The sequence below is a fragment of the Pleurodeles waltl genome, chromosome 4_1 (assembly GCF_031143425.1).
Source record: "Pleurodeles waltl isolate 20211129_DDA chromosome 4_1, aPleWal1.hap1.20221129, whole genome shotgun sequence".
Classification (NCBI taxonomy): Eukaryota; Metazoa; Chordata; class Amphibia; order Caudata; family Salamandridae; genus Pleurodeles; species Pleurodeles waltl.
The window spans coordinates 531,949,775-531,972,990 of NC_090442.1; the positions used below are offsets into that span (position 1 = coordinate 531,949,775).

The window sequence follows — 23,216 nt, forward strand, 5'->3', positions numbered from 1 at the left end:
TCAAAAACATAGTGGAAATATGCTGAAGCTGTTTCAGAATTAAATGGGTATAAGGCCATTGGCGTCTGCTTTCTTTGTGCAACACTACTGAAGAGAATTGTGTTATTATGTTTGAAGTATGTTGTATAACTATTGATGCATACGTACCTTTTGTAACTAGGGAACCTTACATACTAGTTTTGAGTATTTTGAGATTTTGTCATTAACATATTATGAATTATGTGGTGTAAAAGCAATTAAATAAACCACATTTACCAAGATTAACCAAAAGGTAAGTATTTTGTGGAAAGGGAATTCCAGGCAAAAGGCCAGTACACTAGAAGCTGTGTTAAGCTCAATTAAACAAACAACTAAATGGGATTTTTATTTAGGTTGTAGCATCACAGTTATTATTGCGTGGTGCATGTCCATGGGTCAAATATACCATGAAATGCCTTTCTGACCAAGTCTAACGGGTTAATTATAGAAATTATTGTGAATGCATGTTCCACGTTTGTTTACTATGATGACTACTGTAAGTTATCTAACAATATTAATTCAAAGTTACAAAAAAGTATCAAAAGACAAAAGTAGCCTTTTTATCATTCCTCAAGTTTTACGTTAGTTTATTGAAAACAACTGCTTTATAATATGTGAAATAAATCCTCTACATGGTTGTGACATGTTGCAGAAAATGTGAATTTTCAACATGCTATGAGACTGTTTTTGTAACAACATAGCTTAGTATTAGGTGGTGTTGCAATAAAGGACTTCTTAAATAAATCTGTGAGTACTCTTCAATGAAAGTTTTCAAATGAGTTCTTGGATCTCCTGTCTAAATCCTGCAAGATATAGATTTCGGCGGACAGTATATTTGTCACTGTTGTGATGGAGTAACCTGTCTGCCAAGTTCTAAATCAGGCCATAAAAACCAAGCTATATTATATAAATAAATCATATTATGAGAGAAATAAAACGTGCATTATTCTACTTAGTAGCAGTTTATTATGCTAAATTTGAAAATGTTATGTGATCTCATGTTCCAAGGTGCTGAAAATACAAATCTCCAGTTCATATTCATAATTTAGCACAATAAATCGTTCTATCCTGTCCCTTGTGATCATACATTTATTTTTCTGACCACCTCATTATGTATGTTCATGCATGGAGAAACATGATGTGCCCCATACCAGTGCAGTCTGGGTTTTTAAATGGAGACACGTGATATAAACATCACTGATCAACTTCAATTAAAATGAACGGATGGTAGACAAAACACACTAGTGCCCCGTTAACAATAACGTAGGTAAAGAGTGTTGTCTCACACTTTGTGATAGAAAGTTGGGTTTTAAAGTCAAGTTTCCTTTTCAGGTAGGCCTCTTTTGTAAGACCGAATTAATTTATAAGGTTAGAGGTGTGAACAGTTTATGTTACGTTTCATATCACCTGATTACATAGGATGTTGCAATGTGTGTTATTAAGGAATACCTGTAAGAATTACTAGCAGTGTAAAATGAAGTCCTGAATGGGCATTCAGTGATTTTATAAAGCTATATTCTTCAACACAGAATACCTTTAAAAAAACAGAAACTGTACTGAATAAGGTGGTTGATGAAAACATAATCCACAAACCACGGTTTTGATGTTTTGATTTGTGAACGTTTACTGTTATAAGCATATATAGTAGTTTTTGTAAAACTGCAACCTATGTGTTGTTATTTTGGATAACAGATATTGGGCCTCATTACGAGTCTGGTGGTCATTGGACCGCTAATTCAGCGGTCCGAGTGCCTTATCACAAGCCTGGTGTCGGGCCGCCAGGGAACTGCCAGCTCCGCCAGGATCGGAGATGTCGGGGTCTGGATGTGGTGGCGGTCCTAATCTGCCATGGCAGCCCTGCAAGCAGCACTGCCCTGGGGATTACAACCCCCTTCTCCGTCAGCAGTTTCATGGCAGTATCACAGCCATGAAAATTCTGGCAGAGAACCGGTGCAGGGGCCCCAGGGTGGTCCTGCACTGCCCATGTACTTGCCATAGCATGGCATGGTCCCCCCCCCGGCCAGCACAACTGCAATGTTCACTGTCTGCTTTGCAGACAGTCGACATTGCAAGGGTGTTGATGCACACTGCACTCTACAGCATTGCCACCGGCTCAATTACGAGCCGGAGACAATGGTGTAGACTGTTTCCCACTAGGGCCAATGTGCGGAAACTCAGGTTTCCGCTCGCTAACCTAGCGAGAAATTCTTAATGGGGCGAGAAGGGAGGTAGCCTGTATGGCAGCAACCTTCCCATTGGAAATTCGGCGGACGGTGTAAACCTTCCGCCGAACTCATGATGTATCCCATTGTCTTTGTATAAATGTTAAGGTGTTGGATGAATGAGGCAGAAAAGTTGGAGGGCAAAATAAAATAGAGAGAATGTACTATAGTACTTTGTGTAACACACTTCGAACCTGGCTGTTATAGATGAATACATGTGGTATTCATGTTAATGCCAAACCAAACCAACTGAAGGATATAAAGTTACACTATGAAACCTCCTTCAATGTGGAATTATTTGTTTCAAACTAAGTTATTGCTAAGGTAAATACTTGGTAAACAGAGTTTTCTGGTATTTTTGTCTTAGTATGTAACTCCTACCTACTACTGTAATTCAAGGCTACCATTGTCATATTGTGTGATGTATCCTTTGTGCTGTATGCTCCTTAATAATAGTAAGTATAATGATCAGATGAGAGGATTGTGAACTAAAACATTTCCTCAAAAATGTAATTCCTAGATGACAGTGGAATAAAACTGAAACAGTTTACATTAATTGGAGCAGAAATGGCAAAAGCGCTACAGCATAGGCAAAAGGAAATAAAACAAGCAAAAGAAACACTCGACACTTGCTTGGAAAAAAATAAAAAGGAGAGATGCTGCAAACTTGAATTGGTCAAAGTTACAAAGGCACAGAGCAAACACACAAGTAGGCTTGGCAATTGTTTACCGTAAACCATAGGTGGAGTTGGGGTAGGAGCTGGAAAGGATACGAAGTATTTAGTAAATGTTAGTAGACAATTTAAATATTGAATTAGGATTAGACATGTTAATTTATAATACTTGTTGCAGGCAAAAGATAACTTTAAAGTAGTCCCATCAATGTACAGTAAAGCAACACATTATTTTCCTGCTCTCCCAAATAAATAATATGGAATTTACTGACTCTACTAATTTGGATGTAAATGAAGTTGTGCAATCTGGCACTATGTTTGAGATTATGCATCTCTGAAAACAGCAGTGTTTGTAAATAGTGCCTTTCCCTTCCATCTAGAGCGGCATGTGGTACTCAACACGTCCAATACCTGAAGAAAAGGTAACTAGAATCTTGATGTGCTACCATCTGCATAAAGGAGCTATTTTCAAGTTTTTGTACAAAAACTGGAGACCCATGGTCTACTAGACACATTCAGCTAAAAAAATATGATGATGTTTTTTTAAATGTATTACAATCAGTGGTAAAAAAAATACTCTGTTTATAATAATCCAAAAAGTGTCATATGTGATAGGTGATGAGATGATTACCCTGTCTCCATCCCCACTGATGTTTGGATTTACTTCTCTGTGAAGATAAATTCTGGTGATCTCAACATGTTAAGTTGTGACTTCTGCCCCTTTCTTTGATAGGGCCTTGTATTTCAGAAACTTAACACATGAGAAAGGGATGATTTGTAATGTGGTTTTCAGCTGAAAAGAAAGGCGAAATCTTTTTTAAAAGTTTTGGTTACTTATTGAGAGTTGTCTTGAAAAGTGAACATGATGAATTAGCTATGCCTGTTGTTTTCTGTGGTCAACGGCTTGTAGATTAGAACGTTTTTCTGTTTCTTTTCATAAACCAAATAATACCATGCACTATTATGATGAGACATGGGTGCTAGTCAAGGTAATTTGAAAAGGTATCTAGTTTCAAACATTCTTCAGAACCATGCAACATTAGAGAATCTTTGGTATTTATTGGCAGCAACAAACATTGAATATATTGTACTTGTTGTCAAAAAAGATGTTGATTCTAATTTACTTTACTTTGCTTTAACCTTTCAGTAACATTTCCATTCCACTAACTGCTTAGACATCTCTCAGAGCTCACTGCCTGCCAAAGACCTTTACATTGAGACTTTTCACTGTATGGTTTGCACTAAAAAGTATCCTAAAATGTTGCTTAATATAAATTTTTCCATTACATGGGTATAACTTTATCCTGATTTTGAGGGAATCTCAGGGCTAGACAATGCCCAAGTTATATATGGATGTGCTAAATTTGCATAATTTGCTTTTGCATTATCACATGCAATTCGGGCAAAACTATGCAAAAAATTACATGAAATGGAAATCTGTCAATATCACGCAATATATGACCTATGTCACCGTGTCACTTTTTTACATGAGGACATGATTTACTCAAGAAGTGCAATAAAAACCAGCGTAAACAATGGTTGCCAGTGTTCTGTTGTTCCCACACAGTCATTGTACATTTTTTAAGTGAATGTCGCATTTCTGGAAATTTTGACAACAAATAGCACATACATGCGTGAAGGGGCATTAATGTGTATTCTGGAATTTCACATAATAGGCGGAATGTGAAAATTCCACAATTACACAGATTATGCCACGGTAATTTAAATTTTGCCCAGACCCAAAGTTATGCTGCTTTGTGGTATATTCACAATAAAGTGAGGGACATATCTATAGTAGTTGTGGAGTTCATCAAGTTAGCCATTCTGATGACACAGTATGAACAGTTAAAAGATTCTAAAGTGACAATTTTCTCATTTACTTGTCAAAATGATTACGGGGAAAATGCCCTTGGAAATGTCTTGTATACATATGTTTTTCAAATACAGTCTGAAATTGTAATTGTTGAGTAATTATTCTTAAAGGAAGAATCTTCTGCAATGGTGGGCTATATGTGTTTTAAAAAAAATGCTAAATCTGCTTATATGTTTTGCATGCAAGAAAGAGTTGCCAGTTTCTCTATACTATGGCCAAGATTACGAATTCAACAATATCCAGGTGAGTTCATTTAATACCATTACCATGGGGTAAATCTGACAGTGGGCTTTTTCCAGGTATCAAATTTACTGTATGTGTGTTACCACATGCACATTTTTGGTAAAACTTATGTGATGTGGTGAAACATGTAATCAAACTGAGCAAAATTTTCACATAAAAGCATGCTGTAATTTCACTCCACCTGACTCGTAATCAGAGCCAAAGTCTTCATTCAATTCACATCGCCACAATTGCTTAGGAATGTATTTTTTTATAGTTTGCTGCGAAGGATAGTTGAGATAACTGCTGCATCAGTCACCCTGATGGCCAAAGAAGATAAAGATTTGTTCCAAGCTCAGTACTATATTTATACATGTACATTCATACAGAAACATAGAGGTGTTTAATGTCAGGCCTTTTCTGCCACTGTTCTGTTCAAATGTCATTTACACTGTGTATCCATCCATGACTGCATTTAGCATACGGCATGAAGCAAGGGTTCAGCCCCCTTAACGTTATTGTCCTATGGGTGTTGCCATTTTGCCTTATCACATGTGCCTATCCACCTCAAACTGAGTGTGCTTCAGTGCCAGAGATGGAGGACCAGTTATTTGGTTTACCGTGTTCTCCTTTTTGAGCTTTCCTATCAAAGATTTATTTCTCCTTTTTGTACTTTGGTTTTTAGAGTATTCTGCCAGGCCACAGACAGTGCGACTGGTTTGCTCATTTGCTTCTCGTTTCAGTGGCTGTGTGCTGCATCTCAAACATCCACTGCTTTCAAACCAGGCGGCCATCTTCGAATGGTATTGTCCATAGTGTACCATTGTTTTACTATTCCAAGATGGCCAATGCATTGTTTCTACGCATGGCAGACATGCTGGAACTATATGTCAATGAGATGCTGATGTCAGGATTGCCTCCTTCTGCTATGCGTATTGTTATTTTTTATTGCAGGCATATACCTGTGACAAGTTTTATATTTAATTCTTTATTATTTTACTTTGCCTTGCATATGTTTGTTTAGTTAATGTGTGTATGTTTTATTGTGGATGGGTAAGTAGGTGAATGGAAGACTAATGGAATCATTTGTATTTGGGCAGATGGGACACTCCATCACAAGCGTGACGGATATCCCATTCCCCTGTATTACCAGTGCAATATCTCCTATGACACCTTCAATATGGTGGACAGAATATCTGTCACATTTTTGTTAAAGTATTGCGTCCGCCAAAATATAAATCAGGCCCTAAGTCAGTGGGTCAATAAATGGATGCATGAGCGCATGTGTAATGACTTATTAATCGTTTAAACTCACCGGTGAATTTCATCAATAAGATCAACCTATTTTAAAATGTAAAAAAGTTTTCTATGGGCAGACAGCTTTGCTGTTATGCATACTGTTGTCCAAAGTCCATGCAGGAGGGGCTGTGTGCAAATAAGAAGTGCAATAGTAACAAGGCTGCATATGAGGGACGGGTCAAGATGTGGATATATGAAATTCTGCATTTGAAGGTCTCTTGCTCAGTTGCAGAAACAGTGCACAAATTAATAAACATTCTAGCTTTCCCTTTATAAAACATATGCATCCATCGTTTTATTGCTATTTTTATGAATGCATTTTTTAAAAACACTTGTGTCTACACATTTTAGCACACTTTCTATCTTTTGTCATTTCTAAGGTTCACACAGAAAAGCAAAGAGTAATTATAGCATCTTGCACAAACATATTTCCAAACATGTACACAAGTACTTACCAACAACAGTAAGCACCGCGCTGGCAGAGACAGCATCTAGGGTTGTGTTTGCAATGCATGTGTAGGTCCCTTCGTCATCCTCCGTTACATTCATGATTGTCAAGTGGTTCTTTCCCACAATAAACCTATCAATACATGTGAAGTAAACCCAAATGACTCAGCAGCACCAACAAACAATGTCGTTCAAAGTGAACATTTACTCTAAATCATGCTTCGCACAGTAAGAAGATAGAGCTCACTCATTAGACATGTCTCCATGGCATAATTATAAGCTCTATGTTCATATTTAAAGACGCATATTCGAAACGGACTTAAACATTTATTCCGAAAGATCCCCCCACAAAAAAAGAAATCTCAGAGGTTTGCATGTGAGAGGTAGGGATCGATGCATGCTCAGAAAGGAGTAATTATTCAAGGTATGGTGTAAAAATGTGTACTGTGGCATACCAAGAATATTACAGGTCCTAAAGTAAGCAAGGAAAATTCCCATGACCCTTGGCTAGATAGCAAAGGGCAGCCATAAATGGGTTGTTACAGGCTTCTCACACACTGTGTTCTGATGCAACGTTTAATTCACCTCTGGCCCTCATGAGGAACCCATGTACTTGGAGCAACAGGGTCGAAACACTGTGTTGTGACTATCAACTGACTATGAAATATGTTGGTGAACTACCAAATACCCCTTATTATGTTGCACAACTTAGTCACACACCATGTCGCACCACGCTTTCTGCATCACACTTACATCGCCCTTACTGATTTGTGTAGTAGTCATCAATATTTTCATACTTGTGTGTGCTTGTATAGTTTTATATCTATACTTCCCTTGCTGCTTTGTAAAGTCAGCATAACTAGGTTTTCTTATAATATGGGGCTAAGCATTGCTAGCTCCTAATTATGCTGATTGTTCCGATAAGTGATCCTACTGGAACCAATGTTATTTACATATCATTTAAAAATATCCATGTCCCATTGGGATAGCTCTGGTCTACTTACTTTTTGTAGAAGCATTGCATGTGCCACTTTAAAATAAATGCTAAAGTTCACAAAAGGGTTATGCATGTCAGCTGAACCTCTTTCAAATGATGCACAGTCAGAAGCTTCACAATGAACAGGTGAAGACTGATGGATAGTGACTAGGGGTGTACAGGTGGCAAGATGTTCTTATGTGGCTGGTGTGTTGGACATCCAAAGATGACATTCAATTGAACTATGGAACCTCAACTCAAATATAAAATGATATGATAGGTGCATGTATTTGTGCATTGCATATTATTTTGTGTTGCATAATAAAAATCATAATGCATGAAACAGCCATAATCTGTAGAAAGCATAATACATAATCACAAAATGGCTGTTTAAGGGAGAGAGATTTTCCTTCAAGCTACTGAAAATAGGGCAGGCCCAACATAACATTATTGGAGACAATTATGCTAATGTCATGTATTCCCATAGTGCAAGGTTTAAATTCCACATTTTCACTTGAGTATAGCCTAAATAGGACAAAGACTACTCATTGGAATACAGTTGCAATGTTACAATCATTTTATGAAGTAATACACATGGGGCCATACTGACCAAACCAAAATTAAAGTAATATAAACTCATTGCATTCATTTAACCACTTGTATTTGAATTTGGCTAAAATTAATTTATTTTATATTTGTATACAAGAAAAAATGGCATGAATCATACATACAGGTGTGCTGTGAGTTATGACTTATTTATTACCATTGTTGAGGGTGAGGTGAGGAGTTAATACTCACAGCTGTGTATCATGTGAGTTCTGCTCCCTCACAAACTGAACAATGATAACAATTAGTATATTAAACTTGGCACATCTGTTTATGTTTTGGGGGCCCAAATTAGGCTGAGATGCAAATGAAAAGCATCAAAGTTCTATACTGTGAGATATCACACTGTGAATGTGCATGAGACACATAACGTGGTGAGGAGAAGTTGAAAATTAGACACATACCTGTCATCAGCTGGTAGCTCGTTGTTGTCTTTAAGCCATAGCATTGTTGGAGTTAACGTGGGATCATGCTTAACTTTGCACTCAAATAAAACTCTGTCGAATCTTTGAATGACTTTGTACTCTGGTTGCTTGATAATCATTGTTGGATCTAAAAGGCGAGTTATTCATTTGATCCATTAGATATCTTTAAACAACTGGAAACACTGTAAGAACAATCAGCTTAGAAAGAAAAGTAATTAAAGCAGAGATAAAAGCTGTGACGAAATGGCTTAAACTTGGCTCATCAGGATCCTAATGAGTCACATGAACATGTTGCTAACACAGCCAGAGGAATGGGTGGCAAAGTGTTGCAAACCTAAAATGAGTTTCTAAGCCAAAGCTTGTTCACAAAATTGAAAGAAAGGAGTCAGATCAGCCATTCCCAACATGCACATGGAACTTTCCTTTAGATTTCTTCTTGTATAATATATAGAATTAGCTTGCACCAACAGAAACAGACAGTGGACAATAATGGATGGTCTGAAGAAAGATATTTAAAAAAAAATATGAGCTGTTTCTTGATTTGTTTCCTTTTTTATGTAGGTATACTGAAACCCTCATGAACAACCTTGAGATCATTAAACTAGCAGCCACAAGCCTCAAAGTAATGCTCTACTGAATTCAAGGGCAGTTACAAAGAAAATTTTACAAAAATAACGCTCTAAAAGATGAGAAGGTAAGTGATAATTTTGCTCAATGCTACAGTTTAATGGAAAAGTAACTTATGTACATACATACATTAGAAGTTCACCATTATGCTCATGTTTTAGGGATTAGCCATGTGGCAGAGCAACAAGAACATTTGGCAGAACAAAGGACAGACTTCACACTACCTCCTGTGGCTTGGGGGAGTCTAATTGGGTTGACAAAATCTGCTCCCATTAGATCCCAGGGCCCTCCTAGACTTTCTCTTTCCAGTTCCAGCAAGGGTTAAAAACAGTTCCTGACTCTGCCAGAAGGAAGACGCCTCAACACAACATACAACTGATTTAAGGAAAGTGAGAAGAAAAAACAGGTACCCACTTTTGATTCAGGGCTTCCAATAATTTTTACTATAAAGTGAAGAAGTACTATAAAGGGAAGTGGGCATAGGTTGTGAAAGTAGATGCGATTGGTTGGGAAAAATGCACCAATCACTGGCACTTTACCACCACCTCCACTAAACACTGTGGACCTATGAAAACTACATTTAAAGAAGAAGACACTGTTGAAAGAAAGAATGCTAAAGGACTCCTAACTCCTCCTGGAATACTGGGACTGGAACTGTCTTCTAATGGTCAGGTGAATGAGCTCATGTTAGCATGCCCAAGGAATACAAAAAGCAAAATGACTTCTCACTCCAAGAAGGCTTAGCTGAATAAGGAGGACTAGCTAAATAGAGACATAGGGCCTGATTTTGAGTTCGGTGGACCGATTACTCCATCACAAATGTGACAACTATCCCATCCACTATATTACAAGTGCCACTGGACATCATTTTCGGCAGTTAGAGGAAAATTGGCCATAGTCATTGTTCCACCTCTGGAGGACCAACATGAGGTTCTGTGGCTTGCTCAGGGCGGGTGCATCCTCAGTGAGTACGAGATCCCTACCACTTAGAGCTATCTTGGGCTGTATTACACAAAGTGCCCTGGGGTGCAGCAGGCCTTTGTGCCTGCGATGGGCACCCCAAGGGTACTTTGGTATTACAGAAGATGCTGCAAATGCTTGTGTGTCCCCTTCTGTGATACAGAAAGCACTGATGCACATTGTGACAGTGCTATCCTTAGAAGGCATTACCTACTTTGCATGCAAATGATGGAATATCTTTGCTTCTGTGCCATATTACAGATTTGGGTGCAGAGGCAAACACGACTTCAGAAGGCGCACTGAAAGTGGTGCACATTCAATGCACCTTCTAAAGGCAGCGCTCTGGTGGGATGTAAAGGGGTCCCATGGACCCGCCCAGACATCCCATTGCAGGCAGGTGCTGAGTCTCACTGCTCCCACCTGAAAGGGGATCTCTAATCTTTCTGAAAAGTGCAGGAGGGTTGCCACCTGCAGAGAGAAACACAGAGCAGCTTTTAAACAGTTGCTCTGTATTTCTCTTGAATGTGCTGCTCTGGGGGCATTGCAAGTTCGCAGCTGCCTTAAGGGCAACACATTCTGCCTAATAGTGCTCCCTTTAGGTAATACGGGCCCAGGTGTGCTAAAAATGGATATAGAATAAAGTTAGACAGTCCCATGGAGCCCTGCCTGGTTCCTTCTTTGGGTCATGCCCTGGTGAGAATTTAGAGAACCAAAAATGGGACATACTGATTGATTTATAGATTGGTGAATGGAATACTCAGTCACAAATGTGCCAGATATCCTATCCACCTAATTGCAAGTGCCATAAGATATAATGCCCTTTCAATAGGGCAAACAGACATCCGTCATGTTTGTGGCTGAGTATCCCATCTGCCAAACTCTAAATCACACCCATCCTCTAAGAGAAAAATATTGAACCAGGACGAGGAGGGAAGTCTTCCCCAGGAGATGAGAGAATTTGCAGCTACAAAATGCTACTATGTCCCAGTTGGAGCTTTGGCATCAAATCTAATGGCTTCATTGGGAGCTCAGCAATGACATTTCTGACTTAGAGGAACCCTCAATGGCTTCAGCCTTGGATCTTGCCCCACTGGAAGACTTTGAGTTCCAAAGCGTAGACTAAGTCAAAAGGTAAAAAACTAACAAAATGTAAACAGTAACTTGTTTTGTTATGGGGGGGTTGAAGTCACACATAGGTCCTTGTCAACTATCTGAGACTTGTATTGATGCTTTGTTAGTCAAAATACATTTTGGCTTAAAGTTGTAAAAATTCATATCTCCAGTTTGCCTTATCCAATCTTAATCATTATTTTGTGTTTTTGCTATTCAAAGTCTTCTTCATTGTTCTAAATTGGTTTGGGGATTATATTTTGTTGTTTTATTAACTTTCAAATTGTTGGAAAGTTCTGTATTTAAAACGCATTTCTCTGGAGATTGTCTGCTGGTTGTGCCATACCTACTAGAGGTTGAACAGACATTCTATGAGATTGTGTTTATTAAGCTGGTAAAGGTCTCCTCTCCAAAACTGAATATCTAATTCCTGATGGTGCTATCAACAACAACAATAACAAAACACAAGCTTTAGTCGGTCACATATTACCATCAAAGCATAGAAAAAGAAAAGAAAGATCACAACAATTAAAAACTTATATACATAATAAATAAGTGAATAAAAAATGTAAGAACAACAATCACTGAAAGATGAAAAATTTTAAAAACAAGTACGTGTATACCATGCGGCTGCAAGGAACTTGCTAACCGCACAAATTAAGAATGGGGAAGTGTCTCTCATCAACATCCTAAGTGCAACTTTACAGTGTCTTATGCCCAGGTTCCCTCAAACTAGACAAATCCATTTCCGCCAAGCCAAACCATAGGCTGGGCAAATGAACATAAAATGTACTATAGATTCGGGAACACAATTGCAACTAGGGCATAAGTCAAGTGTGAGTGATGGTCGCCAGTTATCGGTAAAAGACTTTAACGGTAAGCACCCATATCTAAAACGGGCATACAAACTTTTACATAATAGATCAGGGATTAAATCCAGATAAGGTTTGAATTGAGGATACCATTTAAAATCAAGAAATTGTGTTGTCAATCGACCATGTGGGGTACATAAAAGGTAGTTATTCCTAACATAGGACCAGTATACTGATTTCAAATGTTGCTTCTCAGCCCTCCCTAGATTGTGGGGATACTTCCAAAAGTCCAAAGTCCCAAAGTATTGAACCACTTCGAAACATACTTGAGCCAGGGAACAGAAAGTGCATTCGGTCTGCCTAAGATGTCTAGCATGGATTCCTTATAAACAGCAAGCTCAGGAGTAGTCCACCTTCACAACCAAAAAAGTAAAGGTCTTAGAGCTATCACATCAGAGGTGCTGGAAAACCCAAAGTCCAGGAAAACCGGAATCAATGGTGTGCTACAATGGTATGCAAGAAGAGTTCTTACAAAATTATTTTCACCTACAGGTAATTTACTAACAATAGAAGGTCCCCAGACCTCAGTGCCATAGGTCGCGGCGCCCTGGGCCTTTGCTAAATAAGTCTTGATAGCCAGAGAAACAGCTTTCACAGTGGTGGAATTGTAAAAGCGCAGGATGGCACCTGACCTGTGCTGAAGAAGTGTGGCGCTCTTGCCAATCTGGGCCTCCCACTGCATATTATTTGTAACTGTTACTCCCAGATAGTCTATTAAACGTACCTTACTTAAAGGAGCCCCATCTAATGTATTAGTGCATCTCCTATCAGGGCCCATACTTAGTATCATTAATTTAGATTTACTGGCATTAAATTCCAATCCATGGTCCTCACAAAAAGCACTAAACCTATCCACCAGGATCTGAAGGCCCATGGGGGTTTTGGAAATCAAAAGGGAGTTGTCAACAAATAATAAAATAGGAATTTTTTGGTCATTCAAGGAGGGGGCATCATTTTGACAGGCAGACACTGCTTGCACTACCTTGATGAACAATGTAAAAAAGGGTAGATGCAAGGACACAGCCCTGTCGCACCCCCGCCAGATATCTATACGATCAGTTAGCTCTCCCCAGCTGCCCCATCTCACCTGGTCATAAGTATTCTCATGCAACCGTTGTATTAGATGTACTATGTTCTCTGGGATGCCAGTTTTATACTAAACTTCCCATAACTTTCCTCTAGGGACCAGGTCAAAGGCAGATCTTAGATCCACAAGGGCAACATATAAGTTTTGTTTTGCCAAGACAACATATTTCCAGATTAGGAGGGTCAGCCTAAAAACCTGATCCATCATGCTAGTTTTTGGGCGAAAGCCAGCCCGGAGTGGAGATAGAACCTGATTGTCTTGAACCCAATCCAAGAGCCTATCCAGTAACTGCTTTGCAACATTTTTTTGAAGGTAATCAATGAGGCTGATTGGTCTGTAATAAGCGGGCGAACCCACATTGCCCTTTTTGCAAATGGGAATTATTTCCGCCCCATGCCAAGTTTCTGGGATAGGACCCCCTGATGCTATAGCATTTGATAGCGTACTAATGTACCAGGACCAAATAACAGGTTCAGATTCAAACAGATCCCCCTGTATCTTGTCAGGGCCTGGTGCCTTGGCCGGTTTTAGGGAGTTAATAGCAGCTACAGTTTCCACCATTGAGAAGATGATAATCTCTACAGAGACGTCAATAGATGTCCTACAATCGTTAGTCCCATGACACAATTTGTCCAGAGACAATGGTGTAGAATCCTGTGATAAAGGTAAAGCATAAAGCTGGGAGAAGTGATCCACCCATCTTTCGGGCTGGATATGCGTACAGATAGTGCCATTCCCCCCTCTATATCTATTGGCCAGCAGCTTCCAGATGGTCCCATTATCTTGATGTTTGATTGAATCCTACAGACTCTGCCAAATAGTGTCTCCCCAACCTCTCTTTGCCAATTGCAGGGTTTTATTGTACCCAAGTCTAGCAATTCTAATTGCCCCTTGTGAGTGAGCCTTAATGGCTGATTTTAGAGTTAACTTGGCATTGGAACAATCCTTATTAAACCATTCCCTAGCTTTGGTATTATCAGAGGGATGCCTAATGGTAATTTCCCTGTAAAAGATACCCTGTAAAATCCTTACCATTTCTTCTTGGATACTCAGAATTGGAATGTCACTGGCCTCATACTCCTCAAAGCCAGACAACATTTTTAAGAAAGATGAATACATTTTCTTAACCAGATAAGGATTTGACATTACTTTGGGCCAGCTAACGCAAGTTTTCCTGTGATTCAAAAGGGGTCCCAGAACCTCGGAAATCCAAGTATTCTGAACTCTCCTAAACACATTACTGAATAACAGTAGCATGAATCCTGATCCTGATAATGTTCAAGAATAAATAGAAAGTTTGTTCTTGGAAGATGATGTGTAGATATTTATTATAAGTGCAGGTAGAAAGTAGAAATCTCAATCAAAGGACTGCGTTGTACAAAATGACCATGTGTCCAGAGCAGCCAGATGGTGATAAATGGTCAAAGTTACAATAGGATGTTCGAATGTAACAATAAGTCCATACAGCAAAACAGCCAAACACGTGTTTCGTCTTCAAGACTTTGTCAAGGCTTCAGATGTATATAAAACATTATATGTAAACACGAAAGGTACATAGATCAAGCTGCTGGTAGTCGTGAGTCCTTGGGAGAAATCAAATAGTATTGCCAAATGATGGCCATGATAAGCCTCAAGTATTTGTGGAGCGAATAAACCCGTGCCGTGCGCGTCGGGGTTTTGGCAGAGTGTTTCAAAGACTTGAAGACGAAACACGTGTTGGCTGTTTTGCTGTTTGGACTTATTGTTACATTCGAACATCCTATTGTAACTTTGACCATTTATCACCATCTGGCTGCTCTGGACACATGGTCATTTTGTACAACGCAGTCCTTTGATTGAGATTTCTACTTTCTACCTGCACTTATGATAAATATCTACACATCATCTTCCAAGAACGAACTTTCTATTTATTCTTGAACATTATCAGGATCAGGATTCATGCTACTGGTGTGCCCTGGTGACTCTTCTTTCAATATTTAGGCAACCACCCACTCTTCAGTGTTTGGCCCTCCGTTACCTGTGGTGGCAGGTGTTAGGGCTAGCCTGGCACCCAATACCATATTGTTTAAATTTTATGACTTTGCTCGGATTTCACTATTGACATATGCTTTGCAGATGTGCAAGCACTCTCTGGCATCCGCCACCTTCTTCGCCTGACTTACATTACTAAATAAGGTAAGGAGTAAAGGGCTGTGGTCGCTGTCATGGTGAAGTTCTACCTTCATATCTATAGAGAGAGTCCAAAACCTAATGTCCATCAAAAAATAATCAATGACACTGGAGGAAAGCCCTTGCTTAAAGGTGGGTGCAATATTTAAATCAGATCTAGTATGACCACTACATGCTCTTAGTGCCAATCTAAAGCAGAGGGAAGTCAACTATGAAGCAGCACAAGAGCCAATACATTGAACATTCTCCTTCAATTGAGGGATGCCCCAAAGTTCATCCTCCTCAGTCGTCAGATTACTGTTACGATTATTGGGTTTGAAAGTACAGTTCATGTCCCCAGCAACTACTAATTCCATTAGCGGATGCAGGGTCACCATATATTCAGCTAACTTAGCAAGTGTTTGAGACTCTGTGCCTCTGGAAACAGACCGTGCGTACACATTGATTATAATCAGTTTGAAATCTGGTTGAAATACAAGTTGAACACCCAATAAATCATGCAAGTTAGTACGTAGTGCTGAATGGTCACATTTTACATTCTTATTCAACAGAATCATGAGACCCCCCTTAGGTCGACCAAAACCCCCAGATGCAGGTTGGGCTGCTGAACAATATGTCACAAACCCATCTAAAAATATCAGATCTTCAGCCCAAGTTTCCTGAAATAAACATATATCCTGCTTATTGATAAAACTAGCCCACTCAGGGTCTCCCAACGTTTTACCAATCCCTGCCAAATTCCAGGACATAATAGAGAATTCTGAGCAGGGGATCTGGATCCTAGGTCTAAGATGAGGACCATTTTCAGAATTGCCAATCCATTCTTCACGACTAGCCCCAGAAGCTGCAATAGGGGTCCTTAAGGAAAAAACATTAGATAGTCATTCTATTTCAGATAGTGAATGAAGAGGATTCTCTGTCGTGGTTGAGACACAGCTTCTACCAGAATCCTGGGCCCCTCCCCAGAGGCCATCACATAGGGTGGGAAAACATCTTACACTATCCCGGGGTGGATGGGATTGAAGTCTGATACCAGATCCTATAGAAGCCCTCAGATAACAAGTGCGTGTATAAAAATCAATAAGGTTATCCACCAAAAAGTTATCTACAAAGAAAATAGAAATAAAATCAAACTCTGATCCTGGTTGACTGTGACTACCCACTTCGAGAATATCAGCCTGAATGACAGAAAGGCAATTCTTCTGCATTCATAACCAATAAATCACCTTATTTATAAGGGAATCCTGTGTTTCTCTAAAACCAATGGGTAACCTAGGCAACCCCACCATATAGATAAAACCGCCTTTTCTCCTCCAGCCTCGGCCCCCATTCTCGTTGGCGGGGCGATGTGCCTGACTCGATATGGGCCCTCTTGAGAAGACCTTAAAGAGCCAGAGGGGGAGCTCCAATATCTCCCTGTGAAGCCTTGGTAGAATCTATATGTTGGGTTATAAACCGCTTCCCTGGTCCACAAGTAGTCCCATTTTTGAAGTCTGGGTTATATATACGACCAGTTAATACTTGCACAGTAGGGCAATTCTCTATACTATTTACCACCATACTACCAGGACTTGCATTTGAAACCATACATGTGGGGGGCTATCACCTCACACAAAACAATGGAAATGTGTAAACAAATTAACTTAATACATGTATCCATGGAGGGAACACAGATTGTGATGAATATGTAGGAACATTGAGTGTACTTTATTTTGCCAAAAATACATTTAAACCATGGACAGAGATAGTCGACAGGAACACTGAGATGTAGTATGTGCACATAATCTATGGAAACATTTCAATAAACCAACATGCTGACCGATGTATTACTGCTTACCTTTAACTTCCAGCTTAACAATGTTCTCTGCTACACCCAATGTATTTGTGGCTATACATGTATATGTTCCACTGCTGTCTTTTTGTGCCACAGGAACTTCCAGCGTTCCATTGTCATGCATAACGTAAGGATCTCCTGCAATATTGTTTCCTTGTGCACCTTTAAACCTAAACATGGTCAAATGGTGCAAGTTTAGAACAAAATAGAACACGTAACATCATGGCCTCCCTATGCTATGCTTTATGAATACCTCAAGCAAACTTGTCTAGAATTGGTGAAGTTAATTGTCTTCAGACAAGAAAGCTACAGTGGTGGGCACACAAAGGCAGGGACGTAACAGAGGCCCCTGCATCCCCTGCAGCACATGGGGTGTCACAACCCTCCAGGTAGCCCCAACCCCACTAGCAGGCCCCATTGTCAGCTGAAGGCCAATATCTATCTCTAAGATATAGGATACTCATGGGTCCCTAATCACATTCTGCAGGGGAATCCCATCAGTTTGTGTTACACCACTGCACAGATGTGATACATTTTTTAAGTATAGAGCCCTATGAAGGCTTTCATACTGGGTGCCATGGACTGCAACAGGTTGGGGGACTCCAGGGCTATTTATGTGGTATTATTTTTCAATTAACATTTGCTTCTCTGCTGCTCTGTTGAGTGGAAAAGGGTAACAATTTGGGCTAATTGTGATTGTGTTATTTTGAAAGCTGATGTTAGACAGCGATCACCCTTCTTTCCTAGCTTAGTTTATGATGGTCATACTTTTGTTGTTACTTAGTAAGTATAATGTGCTGTGTTTTTTTATTCGATAGATTCTCAATCTGAAGCCATGTAGTGTGCATGCGGTGCTCTAAACATGAACTGGTTTCAGCTGACAAATAGGAGCTATCATTTGCTATTGACTTTCTGAAAGATTTTTTTTCTTTAAATTGCTATAATTAAACAACAAATACAGTTATTTAATAGAGTGCTTTTAGCCATTAAATAAAGATCAGAAAAAGTGGCCACTTTTGTGTGTTTACCTCAACGTTCAGAGACTGTAAACATCATACTTATCACGTTTCTAAACAAAGCATGAATAGGTTGGTTCAAAAATAATACAAACGTATAGCTTTGTTAGCACTAAATGTAGGTTTCCTTGTTTTTGGAGGCCTGGAATTGACAACGTTCAACCTTGCCATTCTCTCACTCCCACACCTGATTTCTGATATTAAGAAGCACTACTCTAATCTCATTCCAGTGTCATGGACATAAGAATTATATCAAAAGTCAAAACAGGTTCTCAACTACAATCACAGAGATTATTTGAACCAAACTCTATCACCAATATTCAAGAAAACAAAGGTTGTCGCTGAGTAGTATGTAAAATTACACTTTTTAGAAGTGGGATCTCGCAAGAGTGAAATATTAGCGTGAGGTATTCCCTTGCCTACGGTAGGGATGTGAGAGGTCAGCTCAATGTATTGTCCACACAGCTTCTAAAATCATATGGCTTGTGGCCTTGCGCAGCACCTGCAGCCATAACGCTCATCAAGAAACACAGTTTTTGCAAGATATTTTCTGCTCGCGCCAACTCTACAGTGAACGAAGATTATGCAAATCGGTAAAGAAAAGCAAGAACTAGGTGGCATAATAATCAGCCCAGTAATCAGTATTGACAGAAGATTCTGCCTTGGTCATAACAAATGCACATATCTACTAAAATGTATCTTATTTCTAATACAAATATTAAATTTAGCTACTATCACATCAACTTGGCATCTGCTGTAAAAAGATTGCTCAGCCCTCTATTTAATGTCTTTTCAAGCTTTTGTAGCAATTCTTTTCCTTGCTGCTGATTTTAAGTTTTTTGTTTGATAAACAACTTTATTGTTTTAAAAGATATAGAACAAGTCAAATTGAAATCCATCATTACAACATATGTCCAGGACAATGTTGAGCCCACTCAGGACCATACAAAGCAGAGGTCAGCAGATCTTACAATAACATTATAGCTACCTCCTGTCCGTCCCCTCGTTGCACTTCTGCTTCCACATTCACAGTCTGTAGGAGGCTGGCCTGGCTTGTAGTGGATACCGGAGGTACTTACACCTTGTGCCAGGTCCAGTTATCCCTATTAGTAGATTAGTAGTATTCTAGCAGTTTAGGCTTATAGAGGTAGCTATAGTAGAGCAGCTTAGGCTGAACTAGGAGACATGTAAAGCTCCTACTATACCACTTATATCATATGCACAATATCATAAGAAAACACAATACACAGAGTTACTAAAAATAAGGGTACTTTATTTTTATGACAATATGCCAAAAGTATCTCAGTGAGTACCCTCAGTAAGAAGGTAAGTTATATACACAAGTTATATGTACACAAACCAAAATTAGGTAAGTAATAGCAAGAAAAGTAATGCAAACAGTGTAGAATTACAATAGGTTGCAATAGGAGCCCTTAGGTAAAGGGGCAACACAAACCATATACTCTAAAAGTGGAATGTGAACCACGAATGGACCCCAGACCTATGTGAGCTTGTAGAGGGTCGCTGGGACTGTAAGAAAACAGTCAGGGTTAGAAAAATACCCCACCCCAAGACCCTGAAAAGTAGGAGTAAAGTGCATCTACTACCCCCAGAGAGCACAGAAGTTGTGAAAGGGGATTCTGCAGTAAGAACACACACCAGCAGTGCACTGACAAAGGATTTCTGTACCTGAGTACCTGTAAGACAAGGGGACCAAGTCCAATAGTCGCAACAGGAGTCGAGGGGGGGCAGGAGCCCAGGAAACCCCAGCTGAAGGTGCAAGAAAGCTGCCACTGGTTGGAAGAAGCTTGGAGTTCTGCAAGAAAGAAGAGGACTACGGACTTCTCAGTTGGAAGACGAATGTCGCAGGTCGCGATGAAGCTTGCAGAGGTGTTCCCACGCAGAAAGACCGCAAACAAGCCTTGCTAGCTGCAAGGGTCATGGTAGAGGTTTTTGGGTGCTGCAGGTGCCCAGGAGGGACCAGGATGTCGCCACTTGGAAGAGGAGACAGAGGGGGCACTCAGCAACTCAGAGAGCCCTCACAGAAGCAGGCAGCACCCAAAGAAGTACCCCAACAGGCACTTAGAAGAAAAGTGAACTGGAGTCCATGTGAAGTCACAAAAGGGAGTCCCATGACGCTGGAACACAACTCAGAAGGTTGTGCACTGCAGGACAGAGTGCTGGGGACCCAGGCTTGGCTGTGCATGAAGGAAATCCTGGAAGAGTGCACAGGAGCCGGAGCAGCTGCAAATCACAAGGCACACAGCTTTGCAGTCTATCGTGGGGAGGCAAAGACTTACCTCCACCAAACTTGGACTGAAGAGTCACTGGACTGTGGGAGTCACTTGGACAGAGTTGCTGTGTTCCAGGGACCACGCTTGTCAGGATGAGAGGGGACCCAGAGGAACAGTGTTGCAGTCTTTTGGTGCCTGAGTTAGCAGGGGGAAGATTCCGTCAACCCACAGGAGATTTCTTCAGAGCTTCTGGTGCAGGGTGAAGGCAGGCTACCCCCAGAGCATGCACCACCTGGAAACAGTTGAGAAAGCCGGCAGGATTAGGCGCTTCAATGTTGCTGGTAGTCGTCTTGCTCCTTTGTTACGATTTTGCAGGCGTCTTGGAGCAGTCAGAGGTCAATCCTTTGGTAGAAGGTGAAGAGGGAGATGCAGAGGAACTCTGGTGAGCTCTTGCATTCGTTATCTAAAGAATTCCCCAAAGCAGAGACCCTAAATAGCCAGAAAAGGAGGTTTGGCTACCACGGAAGGAGGATTGGCTACCAAGAGAGGTAAGAGCCTATCAGAAGGAGCCTCTGACGTCACCTACTGGCACTGGCCACTCAGAGCAGTCCAGTGTGCCCCAAACACCTCTGTTTCCAAGATGGCAGAGGTCTGGGACACACTGAAGGAGCTCTGGGCACCTCCCCTGGGAGGTACTGGTCAGGAGAGTGGTCACTCCCCTTTCCTTTGTCCAGCTAGTGCCAGAGCAGGGCTGGGGGATCCCTGAACTGGTGTAGACTGGCTTATGCAGAGATGGGCACCATCTGTGCCCATCAAAGCATTTCCAGAGGCTGGGGGAGGCTACTCCTCCCCAGCCCTTCACACCTATTTCCAAAGGAAGAGGGAGTAACAACCTTTCTCAGAGGAAATCCTTTGTTCTGCCTTCCTGGGCCAGAGCTGCCTGGACCCCAGGAGGGCAGAAACCAGTCTGAGGGGTTGGCAGCAGCAGCAGCTGCAGTGGAGACCCCGGAAAGGCAGTTTGGCAGTACCCGGGTTCTGTGCTAGAGACCCGGGGGATCATGGAATTGTCCCCCCAATACCAGAATGGTATTGGGGGGACAATTCCATGATCTTAGACATGTTACATGGCCATGTACGGAGTTACCATTGTGATGCTATACGTAGGTAGTGACCTATGTATAGTGCACGCATGTAATGGTGTTCCCGCACTCACAAAGTCCGAGGAATTTGCCCTGAACGATGTGTGGGCATCTTGGCTAGTGCCAGGGTGCCCACACACTAAGTAACTTTGCACCCAACCTTCACCAGGTGAAGGTTAGACATATAGGTGACTTATAAGTTACTTATGAGCAGTGGTAAATGGCTGTGAAATAACGTGGACGTTACTTCACACAGGTTGCAGTGGCAGGCCTGTGTAAGAATTGTCAGAGCTCCCTATGTGTGGCAAAAGAAATGCTGCAGCCCATAGGGATCTCCTGGAACCCCAATACCCTGGGTACCTCAGTACCATATACAAGGGAATTGTATGGGTGTACCAGTATGCCAATGTGAATTGGTAAATTTGGTGACTAGCCTGTTAGTGACAAATTTGGAAAGCAGAGAGAACATAACCACTGAGGTTCTGGTTAGCAGAGCCTCAGTGAGACAGTTAGGCACCACACAGGGAACACATATAGGCCACAAACTTATGAGCACCGGGGTCCTGGCTAGCAGGATCCCAGTGACACATAACAAACACACTGACAACATAGGGTTTTCACTATGAGCACTGGGCCCTGGCTAGCAGGATCCCAGTGAGACAGTGAAAACACCCTGACATATACTGACAAACAGGCCAAAGGTGGGGGTAACAAGGCTAGAAAGAGGCTACTTTCCTACACAGTCTATTTACCCCATACTTTATTATGCTTGGCCGGGCAGCCCATCGCCTCATACACTGTTTTCTCCTGCTGGGTGCACCAGTGAACGCCGCCTCCATTGGGCCAGTGAGGGGGATTTCACAAGTGTCCAGTGGGCAACAATATCTCTTTTAGTCACCAACAGTGCCATCCCCAGGAAGATGTGATTGGCCCGGTTACCTCCCACTCCCTCAAGGACACCCCAAGTGGATTGAAATTTGAGCTCTGTCTAGGTCAGCGGGTAGGGTAGTGGACAGTTCAGCAATAATCACCTCCTAGTACCGCACTATCATGGGACACGGCCACACCATTAAAAAAAAAATCTGCATCAGGCTGCTAGCAGCCAGGGCACTGGGAGCCGTCTCTGAGTCCCACCCTGTGCATTCTGTCTGGAGTGAGATAGGTGCAGTGTCAGTAATAAGTCAGGATAAGGTGGAGCAACAATGACATAGTCAGAACTCTTGGCACCATCAGGGCATCCCACCAGTCTTCGTCCTCAAGTTGCCCCAGCCAACCCTCCCATCGAGTTCTAAGGCCTGTCAGTGGATGCTGTGTTTTAATATTCAGGGTGAGACAAATTTGAGACACTGCGCCTTTTTCCAGCACTCCCATCATAATCTATGCTACTATTGAGCTGAATTCAGGTA

General features: G+C 41.0%; 1 protein-coding gene across 23 annotated transcripts in view; it reads right to left on the reverse strand.

Annotated features, from left to right (window-relative positions):
* The window catches only part of LOC138287896 (neuronal cell adhesion molecule-like), a 799,924-nt gene that overhangs the window by 127,893 nt on the left and 648,815 nt on the right, over nt 1-23,216 (reverse strand). For 15 of the 23 annotated variants that reach the window (XM_069228863.1, XM_069228870.1, XM_069228868.1 and 12 more), the window contains 4 exons: nt 17,425-17,591; nt 8,742-8,889; nt 6,764-6,888; nt 2,971-3,000 (listed from right to left, as the gene is read on the reverse strand). In XM_069228863.1, coding sequence (XP_069084964.1) covers nt 2,971-3,000; nt 6,764-6,888; nt 8,742-8,889; nt 17,425-17,591 — 470 coding nt within the window. The remainder of the gene's footprint in view (nt 1-2,970; nt 3,001-6,763; nt 6,889-8,741; nt 8,890-17,424; nt 17,592-23,216) is intronic. The other 8 variants (XM_069228880.1, XM_069228878.1, XM_069228869.1 and 5 more) reach the window with 1 other exon arrangement.